The 23,485-nt window shown below is 36.6% G+C and overlaps 1 protein-coding gene across 8 annotated transcripts in view; it reads left to right on the top strand.

Moving 5' to 3' along the window:
• The window catches only part of ZPLD1 (zona pellucida like domain containing 1), a 161,656-nt gene that overhangs the window by 135,864 nt on the left and 2,307 nt on the right, over positions 1 to 23,485 (top strand). For 7 of the 8 annotated variants that reach the window (XM_048966078.1, XM_048966107.1, XM_048966125.1 and 4 more), the window contains 9 exons: positions 5,594 to 5,707; positions 10,921 to 11,141; positions 13,455 to 13,636; positions 14,282 to 14,354; positions 16,921 to 17,018; positions 17,296 to 17,376; positions 18,198 to 18,369; positions 19,730 to 19,838; positions 22,953 to 22,982. In XM_048966078.1, the coding sequence (XP_048822035.1) occupies positions 5,602 to 5,707; positions 10,921 to 11,141; positions 13,455 to 13,636; positions 14,282 to 14,354; positions 16,921 to 17,018; positions 17,296 to 17,376; positions 18,198 to 18,369; positions 19,730 to 19,838; positions 22,953 to 22,982 (1,072 nt within the window). In that variant the 5' untranslated portion in view covers positions 5,594 to 5,601. Of the gene's footprint in view, positions 1 to 4,308; positions 4,380 to 5,593; positions 5,708 to 10,920; positions 11,142 to 13,454; positions 13,637 to 14,281; positions 14,355 to 16,920; positions 17,019 to 17,295; positions 17,377 to 18,197; positions 18,370 to 19,729; positions 19,839 to 22,952; positions 22,983 to 23,485 lie in introns of those variants that run through there. The other variant, XM_048966135.1, reaches the window with a different exon arrangement.

Below are 23,485 nucleotides of genomic sequence, written 5' to 3' on the forward strand. Positions count from 1 at the left end.
TCCCAAGTTTGTTCCCAGTCTCACTTTCTTTGGATACCTTACCAACTGATTGATTCACCAAATATCTTGGCATTTGGGATTTTGTCTATGATTTGTTCGTCATCAATTACAGTTCCTGTTGGGTTTAGTTGGCGCTCTGAGCTTTGACCCAATATTAGTTACAAAGCTCATATAGTATAGAGACATTCCAGGATTTCTGTTTTATATCTCAAGAATAGAGTCTAAACGTATGACTAGAAAATGTGCATGAATCATTTCTAGGGCCAAATAATTGATACTGAAAGCAAATCTATGCCTAAGTACATCTGTACATTTCATGCATCGTATTTCCTTCATAGTCCACCACTGCTGTTTGTATTCTGTATAGTTAGTAGAGAGATTAGTTTGCCTACTTAAAACAAATTTTTTCTCCCATTCTGTTGAGAAAAGAAAAATCAGATGCATTTTTTACATTCACAGATGAAGTGATTTCTAGCGTTCTTAGTTTTATTATTTCCTTGTATGTGTTGTCATTATTATGCTTGTATTCCTGTGCTGCGTACCTTCAAATGCTATAATTTTGGGAACATCCAATCCGTTTTGCAGGTTTATAACTTTCATGAGTTTTGTTTTGATTAGAAAATACTAATCAGTGTGTGTGTGTATGTGTTATGTATGTGTGTGTATCTCTGTACATGTATTTTCACCTTTGCAGCTTTTGCATGATGTCGGAAATAGCATGGTATTGTGATCTGAAGTCTGAAGCATTCATAAGAAAAGAAACTCAAAGTCTTTCAAAGTTTTTCAAAGTCTTGACACTAAAGATTGTTCACAAGCAGATGAAAATATTAAAGATAAAACCTGTTCCTAAAAAGTTACTTGCATCTCAGGCGCCCATTTTTTTTCTTATCCTTTAGGAGTTTTATTATCCTTTAGGAAGAAAACAAACAAATAAAAAAACAAAAACCAGGAATTACACCATTTGGTATCCTTGTTTTCAAAACAGATACTGTAAAGTTCCAAGTCCTGTTTTATCTGCATCAGAAGAGCCAAAGATGCAAAGAAGGTGATGACAGAGGTTGCATGGTCTGGATAATCTGTTACAGTGGGATGTAGGAACTGAATGAGAAAGTTCAACTGAAGGGCTGGGTGCAGAGAATTATTCTTCTGGATTTGTTTGTCACATTACTTTTAAGTGCTAATAGTCTGATATATGTCTGGAAGGAAAGCAGTTCTGGAAGCTCTGATGGAGGTACAGCTAACACACAACTCCAGCACAGATGCAGAACTAAGGTAAACAGTGAGACAGACATGAACCAAAAGGAGCTATTTTGTCATGAAATTATTATAAGGAGTAATATTTATTGCACAACATCATGATTACTTCAAAACATTTTTAAGTAAAAGCAATCATTTTTCTACTCTATTACTTGCAGAGACCTAATGTATGTTGCTAGAGAGCATTTAGTCTGTTAATAGATCTATATGAAAACACTTGTAAATAGAACATTTATTCTGCTAGTTTCATTATGCACGAGTCAAGATACATACATATCACTGTATTATTTTGTAGCATTGCCACTCCATAAATGGAAAATGAAGAACAAGCATCAGAATATAATAAAATATAGGATGAATATTTGAAATAAAAATTAAGCTCAAAAGTCAAAATTAGCTCACAAGTGAATTTAAATAAAAAATGAAGGACTGAACCAGTAGTGAATGCTGCTCAAAATGGAAAATCATTGAAGATCATTTAAAAATGAAAAGATGAGAGAACAAACAAATTGAGTGTCGGGTAATAAAAGAAGGAATTTAGGTTAGTCACTGCTGTTTCACAGTATTTCTAAGCTGAATACAGAATGGCTTTCATTTAAATTGCAAACATCTTTGCTTTGAAATTTTGTGTGGGTTTTCTGACATGGCAACATTTGTGAAATCAGGGGCAAGGGCTTTGCAGAATAATAACAATTAAATCAAGGGATGCTTGTTGCAACTGTTCCTCTTTGTACTCTTCAATTACATGCAGCACAGAACAGTAAGATCTGCAGATATGACTTGGTGCTGGATATATAAACAAATCCAGTTGCAAAGAAATTCATACCCTGTCTACTTCAGCATTTTAACAGTTTGGTAGATTGGAACCCAAGTATATTGAGCTGTTTTTCCACTGAGTTGGTTGTTTTAGAAATCTAAATGATGCATAGTATCTGAATGATTAATTAACCATGTTTGATAGGTCCTCAAATCTCTGTCTCTTTGTCTGTACTCATCCTTCAAATCTATTCTACAATGGATGCTTGAAATAGTTGCCGTGTGAACTTTTTGGGTATATGTGGAAGTCCTGTACACAGAGCTTTCCTCTATCTCCAAATCAATGGAAAGAACTGTCCACTTGATCAATAGAATATACGAAACCTTATTTGGAAGATATCCTTCAGTATAGGAGCAGAAACTAAGTTAAATTATTTGCATGACTTTGAAAGTATTTTTTTTCCCTTGATTTGGGCATTTCAGTGAGTCCAAACACTACACTGAGTGTCATAAACAAACACAGTAAATCATGTAAACATCAAAAGATTTTAAAAAATGTTCAGCAGAGAAAATGGAAAACGAAAGCTGAAGAAAACAGAAGAATACTTTAGTTACATTGGTGAAACCTGGAGTGAAGGAAGACATTTTTTGTGCAGTTTGTGTCTATGGAATCATGAAAATGTCTTTTAACAGACAAATATATTTGTTTCTGAACTAAAAAGCACTTTTTTTTTTTTTTTTTTTTTTTTTTTTTTGAAAAGTGCTGTAATGGCCAAAAAAACTCCAATTCCATGTTAAAGAGCAAGGGGGGGGGGGGGGGGGGGGGAACCAAATGCATATCTTTATCTTATGAACATGTTGATTTCTGGGTTATAAATCACCTACTCCTGAAGCTTGAATTTTACCTTCCTTTTTTTCTATGTGGATATTTCATCATAATGTGGATATTTCATTTTATAGGCATATACAGACAAGTGCCATTTTGATGAAATAATTGGATGTCTGTATGGTTTGTGGTTGGAACTTGATGATTGGGTCCTTTCTAACCCAAGCCATTCAATTATTCTATGATGCAAATCTTTTGGTTGGATGACTTCTACATTTGGTTGGCTGAGGTTTTAGCATTTTTTAGTGAGAAGTAGCTGGAAACATTTTAAAAGCAAGTTGGGAAGGAGTGGTTGCCTTGATCCTTACAATGGTAAATGGATAGATGAAGTTGGCCTCTCAGGGTATTTTCTAGCCCTGCAATTCTCTTACAAGAAATAATAAAATAATGCACATTCTTAACTTATTTAACTGAGATCAGCAAGAGTGCTGACCAACTGGTGCTGCAGGTCTGCATGCTAATTCATATGCAGATCAGTCAGTAGTTGGAGAGCAAGAAGAACATTATTGGTTGTGTTAAAATTTGACTCGCTCTGAATGCACTAGAGAACTAATGCTATAAATACTTAATGTCTTAATTCAGTTTTGGTCTTTAGCAATCATCTCTCCTCCCTCTGAAGCACAGCAACAGAAATTAAGTTAAATAATTAACATTTTAGAAATTATCTAAAGGTCTGCTTTTTATCTAAAATAATAGTTACAGCTTTGTCAGTGTGATTTCTCATTAAATTCAAACATTTTTTTTTTAGCAAAAAAATATTGTAGTCGTTAGAAAATTGAAGTCAAACTTAGATCTTTGTAAAATGCCCTTGATTTATCAGAAAGTAGCTCAATTACGGAAACAGACATTTTATCCAAATCACAGCTGTACAAACAGAGGTAAGGCTACAATATACTGGAGAAACGTCAGTTTTCCACAGTAAAAAATGTTCACAAAATAAAGGTTAAATTTTCCTTGTTCCAAAAACAAACAAACAAACAAACAAAAAAAAACCAAAAAAAACAACCAACATCAAAACCCGAAACACCCTAATTCTCACTGAGAGTAATGGATAAGGTAAGGAGATCATGAAATTGTAGAGGTTTCATAGCAACCCAGTTAAGAATTTTATTTTCTTTGTTCTCACTTTTTATTTATTTTTATTTTTTTTTTATTTGTCAGCATTAGCTGCAAGTGCTGTCAACCTCCACAGGAGTCTGCTTGAAAAAAAGATTAAAGGATCAAAGAATTTTTTTATTTAGAATTTTGTATCCACTTGAGACTAAAAGAAGGTTGCATTGTTGCTATAGGTGACACTTGGATCAGGAAGATGAGCAGAAGACACACAGCACAGCTGCTTTTGGATAGGATGGCAAAAGTTGAATCTGACTTATTAAGAATAGAATAGCTTCAGTAAGCCGGGACCAACAAAGATAAAGTCCAAATATCCATATGCCTGCCTAGCAGAAACTTGGTGCTGCCAATTCTGTTTTAATCCCAGGTACTTCCAGGCTGAATTGAGTAGGAGTGAATGACTGGACTCCTCTGGTGGCACTGGGACATTCCTTTGGCTTCTTCATGTAGTGCGTGGCTCGTGCTTTATTCTAGTTGGCTTGTTTGCTGCCAAGGAGCATCTGAGAATGCTCTGTGAGGGTCTCTGTCTCTCAACACATGACTTTAAACCCCACACTCCTACATAGTCATGAATGATTCTAATAAAAAAGTGGGAGTTTGTCCCAAACATTCTCCCTGTGTGCTGTTGCTAGCTTCTTCCAAGGCTGCATGGAAGTGTGCTGTGTTTGTGAATGTTCCTTCTCTTCTCAGAAAAATGTGATGATCAGCATCTCTTGCTGTCATGTTAGAGGTAGCAAACCACCTAAATCTCTCAGAATTGCCCAATTCCTTTGTGGGAAAACTAGTACTGCTTCAGATTAGCAGAGATTTTTCTGTTCATGAAATAAAGAAAAAGTAAAGCAATTCATGGACAAAATCCCTGGTGTTCTGAGATATTCCTGATGAATATGCGAATCAGATATTTATTGATTGTGGTAAGTATTGTAAGTATGACACTTTGGAGAATTCCTCCTAGAAAGAATAATTATTCAAGACATGAAAAATTTATGTGTTCTGACCTTCTAGACTGGTTGCCAGGTATGATTCAAGTAGATGTAATTTCTATGCCAACTCCTTACCTGAGCTCAATTCAATTGCATGCATGCTTCAAAGAACAAATTTTTGGCAATTAGATATGGACTGATTTTATTCCAGGACCTTGAGCCTGAGAATTGCTCAAAAAGACATTTATCTGTACAGTTTTCAAGGACGTGGCTGAGATAAAACATTGTTCTGCTTAATTCATCTTTCTCAATCGATTTTTACACTGAAATATAAAAAAAAAAAGAAAACAAAAAAAACCCAAACTGCCAATGTTCAATTGAATAAGCACTCTCCTAATCTATCAATAAATTTTAGGGGGCTTTTTCCCCTTTTCTTTCTTTTATACCATCCATGAGCACTTCTTTGCTGCGCGTTGTGGTTAAAAGCTCAGAAACAGAAATGGGCCCAGCTGCCCGTGGCCTCTTTCTCATACGGTTGTGAGCTTTATCCACGATTCCTTTGCTGGAGGCCATCACCTCCCGAGTGGTAAAATGTCTGCAATAAGCATCTTCAACGCAACGAGCAGATGTGTGTAATAACCACCTAATGTTTTGCTAGGTTTTGCAATGGAACAGGTATGGTTACTGCTCCTGCTGACGATTAAAGTGCTTTCGGTGACTGCTCAGTTCAACGGCTACAACTGTGATGCTAACCTCCATAGCAGGTTTCCTGGTAAGTGTTTAATAGACTTTTTTTCTAAATGGCTTCTTTACTGTCTTGGTTCAAAGCAGCGCTTATTTTTAAATACAGAGCTTTAAATCTGCCTGGGACCTCGGGGTAGGGCTTCACATTAAGTGAATATTAACTACCTGAGTGACAATGAAACTCCTGTAATGTTACACTTTACACTCTTCTTAATTGCACGCTGGGTCAAATCCAGCCTAGTATTAATGAATACAACTACCTTCACATCAGTGGGGTTTGACCTGCTTTTGCCAGAGCTCTGTCCCGTTCAAGAAATTCACCAGAAGTCATGTTGTTTGAAATGCTCTTTACAGGTTTAAGAGTCTGAAACTCCTAACTGGGTTTTCTTTCAAGTTTTATCCAAGTGAGGTAATTATGTCCTTTTAATGAAATACAGAACTAGATACGTATTTTTTCAGCAAAAATGAAGTTGATGGCAAAATTCAGTGCCTCACTTCACCGTTAAGCTCTTGCCTGGAGGCAGTTGAAGCTGTGCGATGCATCTACAGATGATCTATATTCATGCCTCGAGAAAACAGGGATTAAGTTTTTCTGGGGACATCAGATGTCCAAAACTGTTAATGCAGTGAGAAACATATATATATCAGAATTTACTCAGTTAAAGAATGTTGTTAATCTGTTACATGGTTTATTTTTCCTGCCTTTGTTGGTTCTTGGTCAGAATAATAGTAATGAAGGGCTGATTCTGACTGATTTACATCTTGTGTTCCTGTAGTAGTGATGAAGTCTCAGAATTATGCTGTAATACCTTTTGTTGTTGTTTTTTTTTCTTTTTTTCTTTTTCTTTTCTTCTAAATAATAATGGTTCTGACTCTTCTTCGGGAAAGATCAGTTTTATTGAATCATCTGTTTTCACTGTTTCCTATTACTACCATACTGCTAGGTGCATTGCTGATATAAAAGACCACCAATGTTTTTGAATCTTTTTTCCCTTGATTGATGCGAATATGGAAAGTAGAGCAATACAGGACATGCAAAAAAGGATAAAATATGTTTTGTTCATCGCTGGCAAAAATCACCGTTAAGCTGAGTTTTTCACAAACTACTTCTATGTTTCTATTCTTAGAGTTTTACTGGCTTGACTAAAAAGCGCGGGTTAATTGTGCCCACCTATTTCAGATCCACCTTTCATTATTTTCCATGTTTTTTTGTGTTTTGTTTTTTTTTCCATTTCAGACTTCTTAAGAGGATTGCAGCCACTAGAGGGAAGCTTGGATTCTTCTTTCTGTGATTTGTGAAAGCTTTTCTGGTCACCTTTTACACTAACCCCATGCCATGGTTTTATATTTGCTGTGTGATAACCACAAAATGAATCCAACTCTTACTGAGAGTATTTAGGAACTACTTACACAGTTCTGTCTCATAATAATGGCTATATCAGATTCCATGCCTGCTGAATCCCAGAGACTCGGGCGCATTTGCTTAGGTTACAAGCAAATTTTACTACCATACTGCTAGGTGCATTGCATTTGCTTAGGTTACAAGCAAACATTATTATTTTTTTAAGTAAATTCTAATAATGCCACACTGCCCGTAGCAGGTGAGAACTGAGTCCTGCTTGTTCCTGTTTGTGATCTCAAGCAGTAGAAACTCAAAGGCTGAAATTTAATCAATGGTTTTAGTGCTGATTTTGAGAGCTAAGAAAGAAAAATAATTTTACTTATGGTAGCCATGTATTTGAGCTAGAGATGAAAAACCAAAATGCTTTTGTCCCAAAATATGACAGGTATTTTGTTCAAGAGGGACTGTTAAGTGATGCACTGAGGCTGGTGGAGCTCAGTAAACCCCCCAGAACTCTGCTTGATTGGTTCAAGTACCCCAGAAGATGGGCCAGAACCTGTGCAGGGAGTGAGGGGCTCACTTTTCCCTGCTTTCAGCATTCAGGTATAAGGGAAGAATGAGGGGTCAGAGCGAAGAACATGTCAAACAAGTGTCTTTTGAGGCTGAGATACTGCCCTGCAGAGCTAAGTTGTGGGTAGGATTATTTTCCCCGTTTCTTATTTGTTCCTCGTAAGAAGCATTTTTTTTTGTCAGCTGAAATTCCAAATATGAGGTGACAGTGGACTTTCTAGCCGAGGTCTGTGGTGTGCAGATACCTCAGAAGCCATTGATTTTTTTTTTTTTTTTTTTTGAAGTTGTTTGCTCTTTTATTTAATGCTGAGAGGAACAGAAGTTTAGGAAGCTTGTCTTCAGCAAAGATGAGAAATTAAGCCTTCCTAAAGACCCTCTGAGCTCATCCATTTTTCATTTGTTTGTGCTTTTATCGTTTGCTGCTTAGATGACTTTTGCATAGGGATGGTGCTGCATAAACAGGGTGATAAATAATCAGACAGGACCTTGTTTTTTTTCTGCAGTTTGCAGGTTTGTTTTACAGCGTAAGCATGCAATAATCAGCAGGGCTGTAGACAAAAACACTGTTGGTCGATCAAAAATTCCTTGTCTTTTATACTTAAAGGCAAATGTTTTCTTGAGTATGGAACAAGGTCAAATCCTGCTGTCCGTCAGAAAGCTGCCTGAAGAAAAAAGTTTAAGTTGTGCATTGTAGTGGAGCATAGCTTTTAGAAGGCTTTTGGAGGGTACAGCCATGTTAGTGCAGCTATCTTCAGATGGAAATGTGCAGTTTTGATTCAGTGCTCTTGCTGAAAGAACTTACTGAAACTTTGTAAAACTAGTTCATCTCCAGAATGTGCTGCTGCTATTTCGCACACTCTTGCGCATTTTAATTCACCTCTGAAGCTGTGACTTAATCAAAGAAAAGGCTTCTGCAGAAAAGCTGGTTTGGGGCTATAAATATCCTTACATGCTTCTGGTGGAATGACTTCTGCCAGCAGTTTTCTGGCAAGTTCTTGTCTTCCACACATTTTTACGGTCAGCTCCATTGCAAGTCTTGGTGGTACGGATGGACACCAGGCAGAAGTGAGCAGTGGAGCTGTCTACATTTGGCCCATGCTGCCATTAGTCCATCCTTGACTCAAGATGGTCTTGGTTACTGTAGTTATCACTGTATCTCATGGATTGTGCTGTTTTGCACATGACATTCTTGTAAGTACTCTTGCCTATGGCAATCTGGTGTAGTTTGAGTCAGAGGCCAAATGCTTTGCCTGTACACAACAGCAATAGAGGCCATTGTATTGAAGGCCCCATCAAGTCTCAGCTGGGTGACCTTACTTCCAAGCCATCACAACTATCTTCGTCAGAAAACTGGAAGTTTTTACCACAGGAATGCAACTATTTTTGTCTAAACATGCATATATAGGAGTAATATTTAACTTTCTAAATTCACAAAAAATTTGCTAGACTTTTAGCATCTAAAGGAGCATTAGATCTGTTTGTACTTAGTTTCAGAATTGCTTCTAAACAAACACTGTGCTTTTTGTATTGCAGAATGGACAGATTTAATAACAATGTGTCCTTGAAAAGCAGTTAGCAAAAAGGTTCAGTTTAGGAAAGCAGCTTATCTTCCTTTATAGTGCAAAAGTGGCTATTGTACCGTATGGTCCCATTTCCATTAGTGTCAAATGAGAATTTTGCAAGTTATAAAGGTACCGTAACAGGAAAAATAACACCCTGCTTTTAAAGAGGCTTGAAGTGAGTTATAAAATTAAGTGAGCTATTTTATATTATATCCTGCAATTTATTACAATCAGTGAATTGCTCTGAATAAATGTAGAAGCATATCCTTTGCTATTTATGTTTTTTGTATTGTCCCCTCCACCTTAGTATACCCATTAACTGAATTACAACAGTCCTCTAGCAATGAATACCATAACGTGCTTCTTGATCTTTGTACATTATGTTAGTGAAAATACGTACATGTACAAACCAGGAGAATGTCACACCACATCACTTCTACTTATGTTTTGCCTCCAGTACCTTTCTGCCCAAATTTACACCCAGTGAGTAGCGTTTATCACCGCATTAGTTCAGGTCAGAGTTTAGCCTGTTATTTTCTGCACTTGATTGTTTTGGCTTTAAAGCCACCATTAAAGCTGTCTAAATTAAACTGTTTGTGCTCCTGTACCATGGGGGAAGAGCTAGTTCATTATAATGGAGATTTCATTTCCTCTCTGTTTTGTCAGCTCAGTGAAACAATTCATTTCAGCAGGCTTAATGGCATAGTATTGACTGAAGTTGTTCTGCAATTTTTAATAGCCCTTAATGCTTAAGCAGGTGTAATAAATGTGTAGTTTTATAAACGAGTAATGACTGTGTTTAACATGATGCAGTACACCTTTTGCAGAGCACTTAAGGAAAAAAAGAAACCCAAACAAAATGTCCTATATTGTCTAAAGGCAAGAAGATCTTGTAGAAAAGTTATGTAAGAGCTTTGGGTTTCTCCACCCAAAGAAACCATCCCTTGTCCCTGTAATCTCACCCAATGCTTTGCTATTCAAACACCTAAAAATCCTCAGTATATTCAAATTAAATAAATGTACATTCATCTAAGAAGGACTTGCATAGAATCACTAACGTTGGAAAGACTACTAATATCATCTAGTCTAACCATCAACTCATCAGCATTTTGCTGCAGTTCAAAAACTGATTAGTTATAACAGTTGCCATGTTCTAGGCAATCTACCTTCTTTTGTATTGTAATAATGTACAGAATGAAAGATTGCAAGACACTCTGTGGTTTGATTCGTTGTCTGCTGCACAGCCTGAGACTATGGTCTAATACAAAGTAGACTCCAGACGGCCTCAAATGTACCCCACTTCCATGCCAGCTGCCATCTGGAGTGGACTGAGGGGCAAAGCTTCCTTCCCAAGTTTTCTCACAAGTGCTGGGAATTTACTGTTTCAGAAGAGGGCTGCTCAATCAAACTCCAGATATGTAACCACTTTTCCAATCCTTTGCAGTGCTTCAACTTCTGAACATGCTACTAAATGACTTGCTGGTGAAGATTGGAATAGTGGTTTTGTTGCATGGTGGACTACATTTACTGCATTAATCTTTTTCTTTCTTTAGTGTGGCTGTAGATTCAGATATACTCGTTTTTCAGAACAATGCTCTTCTGTTCTATATATTCCATTATTTTGCTGTGATAGAGGTCTAAAGCTTGATTTGATAGGAATTTATAACACCAGACTAATCGGTGCAATAATTATATGCTGTTTAGTTTAAATACAGTATTTTTTTCTTTTTTTTGCAATATCTTTTACCATTATTTTTTCCCTTGCAGCTGAACGTGATATCAATGTTTTCTGTGGAGTACAGACGATTACTATGAAGATAAATTTTTGCACAGTTCTATTCTCTGGTTATTCTGAAACAGATCTGGCACTGAATGGGAAGCATGGGGATGCTCACTGCAGGGGGTTCATCAATAACAACACCTTTCCAGCAGTGGTCATTTTCATCATCAATCTGAGTACTTTGGAATCCTGTGGAAACACTTTAGTGGTAAGATGAAATCAAAGTGAAATTCTAGCATGGCTGTTTATGCATGGGGTCAAGTGAATGTCCTGACAGCATTACATCTTTTATGGATAATGTTTGCATTGTCTTTCCCAGTGAGCAATATAATGCATACATCAAAGAAAACCAGAGGAAGCTGAAAATGTACCTTGATTTCTAACCAGAAAACGTGATGGGACACATTTGCCCTCTGATTAGATGGTACATTTCACATAGTAGTAATTTTTTTTTCAGTGAAAAAGATGTTTTCACAAGGCATTCTTAAAAACTTCATGAACATATTTTGTTTTCCTGAAACTTTTCAAATACCTGCTTGTGGAATAAAAGAAAAATATTTTTAAGAGCATGAGAGTTATAATCTGGGTGCTTCTGAGGTCTTGTGTGAAAGGGCTTGTTGATTGATCCTATATATATTGTGATAAGGCAGGGCCTTCAGGCTGAATCTTGCAGCGGAAATAACCTGGCTAGAGGACTCGGCCCCGTGAGGGAGGAAGCTCACAGCAGGCATCTCTACAAGTAGTGCTCTCATGGCATTCACTTCTTTTTAGGATCTCCTCTCTGTGGAACTATCTGGCAACAAACTAAAGTTTTCAATCACACTGGGAATATTACGCCAGCAAACAAAAATTCACCAAACACCCACAAAATGAAGAATGGCAATTAACTATGTGCTCAAATTTTATATGCATATATATATATATAAAGTATACATATATACATATTTACATATTTTATATGTATGTGTATATATATATATATATATATATATATATATATATATATATATATATATATATAAATCAAAGTGTGGGCCTGAAGATCAGATCTGTATGTTCAACTCGGGTCTTTTACTTGGTGCAGTGTCAATCTGTGCTATGATGTTTTGTCTGACTGTGACTTCAGAGTCTGCATTTTGTTACTGTTTTGTGCATAAATAATGCATATCCTTATGTAACTAATAATTAAATGTAACATTTAGCTAGTTTTTCAAACCAGAATCTGATCCAGGAGCTGACTTCAAACCCTGTTTCCTACCAATATAAATTTCACTCCCTTGAAAAAGAGTTATCTACCAGTGAATGACTGGAAAAAAAAAAAAAAAAAAAAGTCTTAGACTTCAACCAAGGAAGAGTGAGCTTGCACAAGTTGTATATGTTGCCCTGTACAGGTCTTCACTGTTTGTATCAAACTGCCTATGAATAAATAACAAAAATGTGTAAAAATGTATTATTTTTAAGGCTTATGTTCTACCTGCAATTCATACAATCAAAGTTAGCTGTCAGTTTTCATAACAGTGCTGCTGTTTTCAGTTGCTAATAATTTTGTCAAACTGTGCTGAATTGTTCAAAATGCTCTCTGACCTATTTGCCTCAGGCTGAGTTTTCTTTAAAATTTTCAACAAAACCAAGTTCACCAAGCTCAAGATTCACTTTTCCCAGTCTCTGAGTACCTTCCATCTCCTGTGTTAGAAGTTGACAGGAAGGAACTTTTTGCTCTTCGTGTGGAGTCAGTCACACTGTCAACATGCTCTTTGATTATAACTTTAAGAACGTGCTTTCTTATCAATCCAAACAACTGCAGATTGGAGATTCCAACGGGGCTCCCACAAATCTGCACAAGATAAAAGTATAACCAAAAATTCTTCTCAACCTGTCTAGGCATGCTGAGCCACAAAGAGGATGAAGGAGCTACAAGTTTTAGGGTCCCCACGATGGAATAGTAAAATCCCATGCAACTTTTTGGCTTTTTTTCACAATGAAGGCTTCAAACTTGCTTTCCATATAAACAAAGGGAATACCAACCTTTTTGATTTTTGGGAGGATGGGATGGGGAGAAAGCCAAATAGCAGTGGCAGGTTATGCTACCTAGGTGCTCCAGGTTGTGTTTCTTAAGCAAGGGACAGACTAGAAAATCTGATACTGAGCATTTTCCTGCCATTGACTGAGCAGTTAGTCACATGCCATTGGCATTGTAATAGAAAAGTTCCTTCACCATTGTCCAAAACACTCAAATTCATTGGGAATTCCCAGAGAAAGTGCTTACCAGGATTCATCAGTTTTACTCAAATGTTACTCAAATCTGTGTTTCAAGAACAGTGATATCCCCTATGAACTGTATATGCTTGATCCTGGGGAGGTTAGAGACAGAACATAAGCAACACGGTGTTGATAAAGCAAACTCATTTTCAGCAGATCTTCCTGAAGATATTTCTGGGTGAATGATGGGTGAAGCATCAGGTATAACTCTTGTCCCACGTTCAACTTCCTGGTAATACTTGTTTTCTATCTCCCTCAATAGGTGTCCTCAGCTCGAGGTGTCAATGCTTATGGGAATATCTCAGTGGTACAGATAGGTAATGTTTCGGGCTATATAGATACACCAGACCCACCAACTATTATCAGCTATTTACCTGGGCTTCTGTACAAATTTAGCTGTAGCTATCCTCTGGAGTACCTGGTTAACAATACCCAGCTTGCTTCGTAAGTGTCCTTTTCATTCCTATGTGTTTCATTCCCATATTTGTATAAGTCCATATATATTTGTATCTGTGCATACCTAAATATTTGCATGCTATAGCAGTACTGTCAACATGATGATACTTAGCTTTTTATAATAGTAAAGAGAATGAAAAAAAAATACACTGAAAGAAGAGGTGATGCAAAGGTAAAAAGGGAAATTAATTACCATCACTGTATGAGATACCATAGTATTTATGAGAAGCTACTGTGGGCTTTCTTGTAAAGCTTGCCTTAAAGTTATTGTATTCTGATGACAAAATGACAGCAGTAAACATGGAAATTCTTTTTGAAATTGTTTGGAAGAAAATATTTCCATTAGTAGATCCTGTACATCATGAAAAGCAGGTTCCTTCTTGTCACTTTGCCTCTCTGCTAATTATTTTTCTGATTCATGTTTTTGACAGTATCCATTATTTTCCATATAGTTAAGGTTCTGTCAGTGTTTCCACTATAAGCTTGTATTTCTGAGGTTTATAACCCAAACAGATAAATTAACTTCTTGCGATACAGCTCATTGAGTTTTTTAACAATAAAAAACACTGAAGTGTGTAAAGACAAAAATAAAATGCATTTTTGATCTTCACGATTCTTCTGGTTCTGTTGTAGGTCATCGGCTGCTATTTCTGTAAGGGAGAACAATGGTACATTTATCAGCACTTTGAATTTGTTGCTTTACAATGTGAGTATAAAACACAGTAACACGACCTGGATGAAATCCATCTCTGCATTCTGTAGGTACAAACTGGATTTGTAGAGCAAATTGTAAAGTCCTCTTTGTTAGGTGTTATTCTCCTCCCATTCCTCTGATGAAGGACCAGGCCTTCAGTTTGGACAGCTTTAATCTAGGTTCTCTGGACCTTTTTGTTTGCATGTACCTCTTGCCTTGTGTTTGGGTAGCTGGTCTTTGAGGAGGCACAGTCTGTATTTATGCAATTCATCAATTTACAGCTCTGGCTTTAAGGTTCTAATGCCATGCAAATAATCAGTTGTAGTAGTTATAGCCATACTTCAGTGTGCATAGTCGTGTTTTCATTCATTATATTTATGGGCATATTTCTATATATCTGTGTGTGTATGTGCATAGGTACATTGCACTGATACAGAGGATAGTCTGTAGTATTCTATAAAAATATTATAGACCTGTTCCCTTAGCAATAAATGGCAGCTCTTTTGCTGGAGTATTTTTATGTTCAAGGCTCATAAGAGTGTTTTGATCATCTTTAATTGTCATGAGGGATGTGGGATTTGTTATAAAACTGAAACCCACTGTACTTGTTACCTCATTTTGTGAACTTACATGATTTTAAGGGTCAATAATTCTAATAGGCTTTAGCTAACCTCTCTGTCATATACCCTTTTAGGTAATTTAACTTGGATGTGCATTATTGTGTACGTTTTTCCTGTGTAAATATGGATGGTGACAGTAAAATGTGAAAAACGTGTGGACCTCTACTTAATAACAACATTAATCCCTGAAATGATTTTTTCCCGTTGATTAAAATTTTTATTCATACATTTTAAATACCTGATTTAAATATCAATTTCTCAATCTATCAGGCAACATTTTTGTAAATTATGATTCCGATTTTTTGCATTATTATTCATGTCATCATGACATTGAGTTATAATTCATGCAACTGATTTAAAAGTCAATGCTTTAAACTTTGAACATAATGAGCTATAAATATTGTAACAGGACATTCTCCAAAGGCATTCTTTAAAAAAATCTTGTTTGTTTGGCAGAGCTCTGAATATCAGTTCTTAATCTGTTAAAATGAAGATTATACTTCTCTGATTTTTAAATAATCCTGACCAAAAAGATGAGGAAGAGGGACTGTTGGCAAACTTCTCTGTAAGAAAAGGAACTGGCCACCACTTGTTTGTTGCTGCCTTTCAGGACCTAATTCTGAATTATAAATGCTATTAATGCTTGTACTGAAAATGCATTTATTTCTCAGTTAATTCTCAGAAAAATGGGTTTTATCTTCTCTACCCCAGGAGGTTTACAAGTTGATTGTGAATCATAGAATCATAGAATGGCTTGGGTTGGAAGGAACATCAAAGATCATCAAGCTCCAACCCCCTGCCACAAGCAGGGCCACCAACCTCCATATCTAATGCTAGACCAGATTGCCCAGTGAATCTCCAAAACTTACAGAATGAGGGACTTACTGTAGAATGTTTTTCATTATTTTGGAAAATTTGGTGGCATTTGATATTAGAAATTTGTATAATTGACTTTATACGTGGCAAGGTAACTGTTTAACATCCTAAAGGATCATTTGTGCATGCATGGCTCCCAAGGCCTCCAGTAATGAAAAGGGTGGATATTGAGCAAGCTGTGATTTTTGGCACTATTTCCTTAGAAAAATCTCTTGATTTATATACTTAATTCTTCTTGTTACTGTCAGCTGCTGCTCTTGCCTGCCACGCTGGTTCTATTGTAGCACTTCCAAAATTCTACTTGAGTGCTTTGACCTCTCACAAGAGGTATTAACATGCTGAGTTTCTGTTCTTTATGGATTAGCAACCTTATTTGACATAGGTGACATTAACAGTAAGTGCATTTTGATATGCTAAATTAACATCTGTCATTCTAAATTTGTTTCATGGCATCTGTGGGTCATTGCTAAAGAGAAGTTAATGTGAACAAGAAACTAGCAAAGCAGCTATGTCTATATATAGTCATTGTTATGTATGGCCAATTTTTAGCTGTTTTGTTTCTTCAAATGGAATTCTTGAAACATTACAATTTAAAAGAAGACTTTTGCTACTTAAAACCTGAGAACCTTCCCTGAGAAAGGTTGCTCTCTGACAATATAATTATACTCTTCCTTTAGAAAACCACGGCAGCCACTTGACTGCATGTGAGCATTGGAAGACATACTGAGGTGTTCATTTGCAGTAACCTTGTTCATAAATAGTACCTTTTCTTCAGTCACTGACCCAGCCACTTCATATGATGATAAATAAATAGATATTCCCCAATAGCTGCATGGAATAAGACATATGAATTGTTGGTCTTTACTGACAAACTGCCTAGACAAACTGCAAATGCCTACAGTGCAGTGCTGGCACTGTTTTGTACTTCCTCCCAGAAATGGGACACAAAGAGACAGAAAGTCTATTACTGTCTTATGTGCTCTAACACAAGTTGAAAAAATTAGATGAGAGTTTATTTTGTGAATGCCGATGATTTGTCACAGTGGGATTTCTGGTATATTGAGTCAATGTTTATTTTTCAGGACTCGACCTACAGCCAGCAGCTCCTCATTCCAAGTACAGGTTTACCTTTGAAAACCAAAATATATGCAGCTGTGAGAGCAACCAACCTTGATGGCAGGTACCATAGAGGATGTTATTTCTTGTTCTGATGCCTATTCAGCTCCTGGGTTTTTAAGTTATTCCGATTTAGAAGCAACTGTCTGTCTTTGTAACCTTTTGTGCATTAAAGTGGTGGTTAGTGTTTGACAATCATTACCTTCAACTGAAGGATATAAAATCCTCGATATTGAATGCGTATCTTGCTGTTGTCCTCATAATGAAAGTTTTCCCTCACTGTCTATTCCTGCTCTTATACTGCCATTTCCATCATCATCTATCACTTTGCCTCTGTACAGGTGGAATGTTTTGATGGACTACTGTTACACTACACCATCTGGTAATCCGAGTGATGATCTTCGATATGATCTTTTTTTCAGGTAAATCCTGTGCAACTCAGTAATTGTAGGTCCTTCTTTTAAAAAACACAGTTATAAATTTCTCAGATAGTGGTTTCTAGGCTGCTTGAAAACTCTAAGAAATATTAGTAGAGAGGCTAAGGGCTGGACTTACAGATAACATGTCAAGACTCAGCTTTTTCTGAACGTAAACATAGGATCAATTTCAGAGTAATAAGAATTATGGTGGAGAAACGTACATCTAAAATGTGTCTACTAGAGACAACAGAAACGTGCAAACTGGCCTTTGTTTTACCAAAGATACTCTTGCAGTGAATGACTATGTTATAAAATGTTGTAGATTGGTATTTAGGAAAAGAGTAAAGGAAATGATTAAAGTTAAGTAGATGTTCCTGCTACTCTCAATAATATTTACTTGAATTGGAGTTTTGAAAAATGTGAATAGTATCTTGGCAGTATCTCAGATTAAATCTCACCAATGAAGGCTGCTAGAATATTGTCTTCATGTGGAATTACCTGTCTATACCAGTTAGCATAACTGGTAACTTATTGCTTTTGCCTTTAGTTTTTTTTTATATCACTGGAATTAAATGGTACCTTAGTTTGCAACTGTGATGTTGCAAAACAAAACGAAGCACAGTGTTTCTGTAGCAGTGAGTGCAGGACTTCGCAGCCTGTTGTGTGACTGTGGCTGCACACGTTGGACATCATGGCAGTATGTTCTTTACAGTTGACCCAAAGCACTAACTTGACTGCCTAACTGTCTTATTCTCACCTAATAGCTTTAAAAAGCCAGCCATCTATCTAATCATACTAGCTTTAATCTTCTCTACAAAAACTAGCTGTGACAAGGACCCTCAGACAACTATCATTGAAAATGGCAAGAGCCAAATGGGGCGGTTTTCATTTGAGGTATTCCGCTTTGTGAAGCACAAGAACCAGAAGATGTCTACGGTCTTCCTCCACTGCGTGACAAAGCTGTGCAGAGCAGATGACTGTCCCTTTCTTGTGCCAGTAAGTTTCAATTGATGGAAATTGATGCAAATTCTCTGAATGTAAGATAGTCACACTGGAGTTAGTCTGCATCCAAGAGTAACAGATGCTTGGAATGCACAGAATAAAGGTGACTTGTATAGTCAAAATAAGATGAACTTTGTGCATCTGAAGGAATGTAAAACAACTTATGGTGAATATGGTAATGAATGTGCTCATCCATAATAGATGTGCAGGTTGCACAGGTTGTTGGACATGCAATCAGTCATCTTTTTTCTTTTGATCCTTAGCTGCTTATTAAAAGTAATGACTGAGACATCTTGAGATCTAGTAGTCTTAATATAGCATAGAAACAAAGTATCCGTAATCATTGCAGATTAATATAAATATTTTTAATATAATTAATATAAAACTTATTGTAATGGTAAGCAAACTTACTCTGAGGGATATTTGAAAGTATTGCTTATAGTGGGGAAAAAATAATGCCTCCCCCTCTTATTTATTATAATCTCCCTTATAGTTACAAAAGTGCTGTGGTGTTGACATTCAAACATTCAATTCAATTCAAAGATTATTTCCTTCTGGGGGCATTGCAAACAACAAATATATTTTGGAAACTGAAACACAGTTTGTATATTGAACACAAAATATTCTGCGCTGATATCTTCAAAATGCAGTATCATTTCCTGCTGAATGACTTTCCATTCAAAATTTTAAAATGCCCTCAATTCCGACATTTTGTGCATTATTTTATTACTTAAATAATTTAAATGCAATTCTTTGTTTTTGTGGAGGTGCATGTTCTATGGGTTTTGAGATTCTTTCACATGCAGTTGAAATCCAAGAAATAATCTTGTTTGAAGCATTCTTGAGTAACCAAGATTAAGATAGATAAGAGAGATGCTAATTAAAAGTGGATTCCAGATGGTAGAATGCTGGGAATGGTTTTAATGTGTCATTGCTATTTAGGAGTCCATGGAAAAATATGAAGTTTAACTTAAGAACTCTGCTAGAACAGGAACTGTAGCATGTTGTCTATCTGTAGTCAGGCAAAACACATTTATTGTGAAAACTGACTGTAAACAAAGCATTGGGAAATTAACTACTGAAAATTTAATAAACTGTAAGATGAATCTTGTACACAACAGCAATGTAGTTCTGTAAATGAAGTAAGGCAAACTACAACGGGAAGCTAGGCATTTACAAGATACTCTTCTACAGAATATTGCAGTTGTTTTTATTGCAAAGTAATTTAATGCATACTATAAGAAATAAAAGTTGTAGTATTGCTTGTAAAAGAACTTCCATTAAAACAGGAAGCACAGAAGGGCAATAATTCCATTCCAGTCTGAAACAGTGATTGTTTTCATTAACCACTCAGATTTGCAGTCACAGAGAAAGAAGAGATGCTGGTAGCAGAACAACTTGGAGGCCTCAGAGCACCTCTGGCAACGCTGTGATCACTGCTGGCCCCATCATTACGAGGAGTGGTAGGAACGAGCAAACTTTTTCTATGCATGGCAGAAATTTCAAACACCTGGGGATATGTTTTAACAGTTTAACAGAAATTTGTAATGACTTAGAAAAAGGATGGATTCTCCATGAGTTTGGGTGATTTTTCTTCAACTACTGGAATCTAGTAGAAAGGATGAGCTAGTATTTCTGCTTAGCACTCGCACTTTCTCTTTACCCCATGAAAATAAAAACCCAAAGTCAGTGACTTTTTTTTTTTTTTTTTTTTTGGAAGTTAATGGAATTTAAGGTACTGTGTTCAGCATCACAAGTTAATTTGGACAGCTAATAAATACTGTCATTTTCTATTTGCCATTTCTTCCACCTTCACCTGTGGGTTACTATTTATGTTAATACATGCTATTAGCCTTCAGCTTTCAGATCCTGAGTGGAACTCTAAGGAGGTCCATTTTTATTGTCAAAATGTGGAGGTTTTTTTGATTGATGTTTGTTGGTTTTGTTTTAAACCAACCTGCAGTCTCTGAAAAGTACTTCTGTGACTGCTGTAGACAACATAATAAAAATAAAACGTTTTAAAACTGTTGAAGAAATTTAGTTTGCAGATTTCAGCAGCCTTAGATTTAGGAATCTGAGTACAGGACTGAGTCTTGTCTAGGAAAGATAATTGAAACACTTGAGCATAAAATCCTTCTTTACATGCAAAGTAGTTATGCCCACACGCACAAGGAGGGCGACTGACCCTCCATAATTTGGAGCCATCTACAAAGAGACAATTTTTTAGAATCAGATATCCTCAGTTATAAGCAACGTTTCATCAAGGAAAAACTGTATTTTCTTCTGTATTATAAATGGTCCCAATTGAGTACCCTTACTATCATCTGATAAGTCAATAAAAAGTGAAAAAAAACTAACTTCAGAGTTGCATGAATGAATGCATATTGAAAATAAATGACAGATTTGCTTAAACACATGCTAGTGAAACACTGCCTTAGGCAAGGAATGAGAACTATATAAAGCTTGGCATGTGAACAGTCCCTGTTAAAGAGTAAAGTTTGATTCAAATGCTGTGGATGCATTTTTTAATAATAATAATAATAATAAAAGATATTAATGTATTAGCTTTAAATAAAGCATTACTTCAAGCAACTCAAGATCTTACCACGGGTATTTGATGATCCCAAAGCTATGATAAACTAATATATATAATTTGTTGACCGTTCTTGATTATTATTATTATTTTTAATGAAAACACTAATAAGACTGAGAGAGCTGGGGCTGTTCAGCCTGGAGAAGAAAAGGCTCCAGAGAGACCTGATAGCAGCCTTTCAGTATCTACAGGGGGGGTGTAAAGAAGAAAGAGACAGACTTTAGCAGGGTCTGTTGTGACAGGACAAGGGGAGATGGTTTCAAACTAAAAGAGGGGAGACTTAGACTAGTATAAGGAAATTCTTTACAACAAGGGAGATGAGGCACTGACACAGGTTGCCCAGAGATGTGGTGTGTGCCCTGTTCTTATAGACATTGAAGGTCAGACTGGATGGGGCTCTGAGCAACCTGATCTAGCTGTAGGTGTCCCTGCTCGTTGCAGGGGAAGACGACTAGGTGACATTTAAGGGTCTCTTCCAATTCAAAAATGATTCTATGATAAGGGAAGTAGTATTTTTTTAGGTGTCTTTTAGTTGAGATATGTGACTAAGGCGTTATTAGATTAGACAGATTTCTTCATACAGCATACTTTTGGGCCATTCCACTCCCACTGACAGAGGCATGTTTTGGTGGGATGTACTTCGAAAAGCAGTGATTTAGTTCTGGAATGTGCCACCAATTTCCCGAGTGTTATTGGTCAAGTTAATCTGGCTTAAACTTCACTTTTCCTTCTGGAGCAAAAAGAGGTAATTGCTATTTTCTACCACTGTCTTTTCCTGTTGTGCAAATAAGTGGTAAGTGCACTGGTGATGTGAGGTTCGTGAATAGTGTGGTCAAAGAAAAAAAGGGGGGCGGGCATGGGAAAACTTCAAGCTGAACAGAATTGACTGCTTTGTGGATGAGGAATCCTATGGGTGGCAGTGCTGTCTTTGACACAATGCTATACAAAGGTGCTTAATACTATTTTCAAGAACAGATCTGCTCTAGTTTTACTAGGGAGCCCATAAAACCTGCTGCACCTGGCTGAGCATAATACATATGCTTGTCATGTGGCTGCAGATGTGCAACCCCCTGGTTTCCACATTTGAGTTGGTGCTGCATCTATGCCTGGGCTGGTCCTGTGCACTTCAGTGTCTCACCAGAAGCACCTCACATAGTTAGCCAAGCCTTCCCATTACTCTAATCATCAATTGTTCTGGTAACAGCACTACTTATGTAATTACCTTAGTAGGAACTGAATAGTGCTGCAGCAGATGAATAATGGTCCTTCTCCTGTGTATTTCTGAACTCTTATTTCTAAAATTACCTTCTTTTCAGAGAAACTTCATTCATGATTGTTAAACTAAAGTAAGTCACTGCAAGAGAAATACACAACAGAAAATGTTTTGGTCTCTGTATTCAGAGTCAAAGTAAGCACCTATCTGTGAAGGTGAGATTGTAAGCTTTTGATGGCTGTCTCACTTAACCATAGAAGACAGCTGCTCAAAATAGATGTATACATAAGCTGTGATTACACGTTGCATGAAAAAGCAAAAACAGTGACAAAAAGTGTAGTTTTGAGATGGGCAATGGTAAGTGGAGATGGAATATAAATGTTTCCCCGAGTACAGTATGTAGGAGCCAAGAGCATAGGGTACGTTGAGAAATGGTGTTTTTGTCATCGCTTAAGGTCGTTGCTTTAGTTTTCCTTGGAAAAACTTTTTCTTGTTTGCATGCTTTCTTTTTTCCCCCTCAGAATACTAAGTAACTTTGAGTTGTTGCATTTGCCTAAAAAAATGAAGAGACTTCATATAATTAATGTTGTCATACTGATCTTACCAGAGATACTAAAAACAGCTAGTCAATGTTGCAAATATAGTTGATGTGTTTTGAAAATAAAGCCGTCTGCTAGCCTTTGTATGCAAAGAGAAGAGGGGGGCAGGTACCAGGTGTCTGTAAAATATAATGCATCTCGTTTGTTTGTTTGTTTGCTTGTTTTAATGCAGATGAGACACCAACCAACAACTCTCAGCTTGGTAAGTTAATCAAAATTCCAAGAAACACAAAAGAGATGTTTTATGATTGAAACAGAACTGAGGAGAATGAACCCTTTTGATTCAGTTTGAGGCACTGAGCTAGAATGTTTTGTTTGTTTTTTCTTCTTTTTGGCTTTTGTCTTTTAAATAAGTAAATACTGGCACCCTGCCATAATGAAAATATTTGGTGAATTTGGATTGCTCAGTTTCATTTTGTATATCCAACCTCACCAACAAAGCAGCTTCTAATTCCTGTGGTGGAGTTGAAATGAAAATCTGTTGCTATGACATATGAGGGTGAAGAAGCATTGCAACTGCCAGAAGCAAAATCAGACTTAAGCAGTAAAATCTGCTTATGCCATATGGGAGCTGTGCAGCAAAATGGTTGTTAAGGTGCAGTTCGGTTCAGAGCTCAAACTCAGGAGAGTCCTGCCTTAGTTCTTGTTCTGGCATTTAACCACATGAAGAGCTCATGAAGAACTTTGGCTAGAACTAGTGGTCAG

Source organism: Lagopus muta, chromosome 1, assembly GCF_023343835.1.
Source record: "Lagopus muta isolate bLagMut1 chromosome 1, bLagMut1 primary, whole genome shotgun sequence".
NCBI lineage: Eukaryota > Metazoa > Chordata > Aves > Galliformes > Phasianidae > Lagopus > Lagopus muta.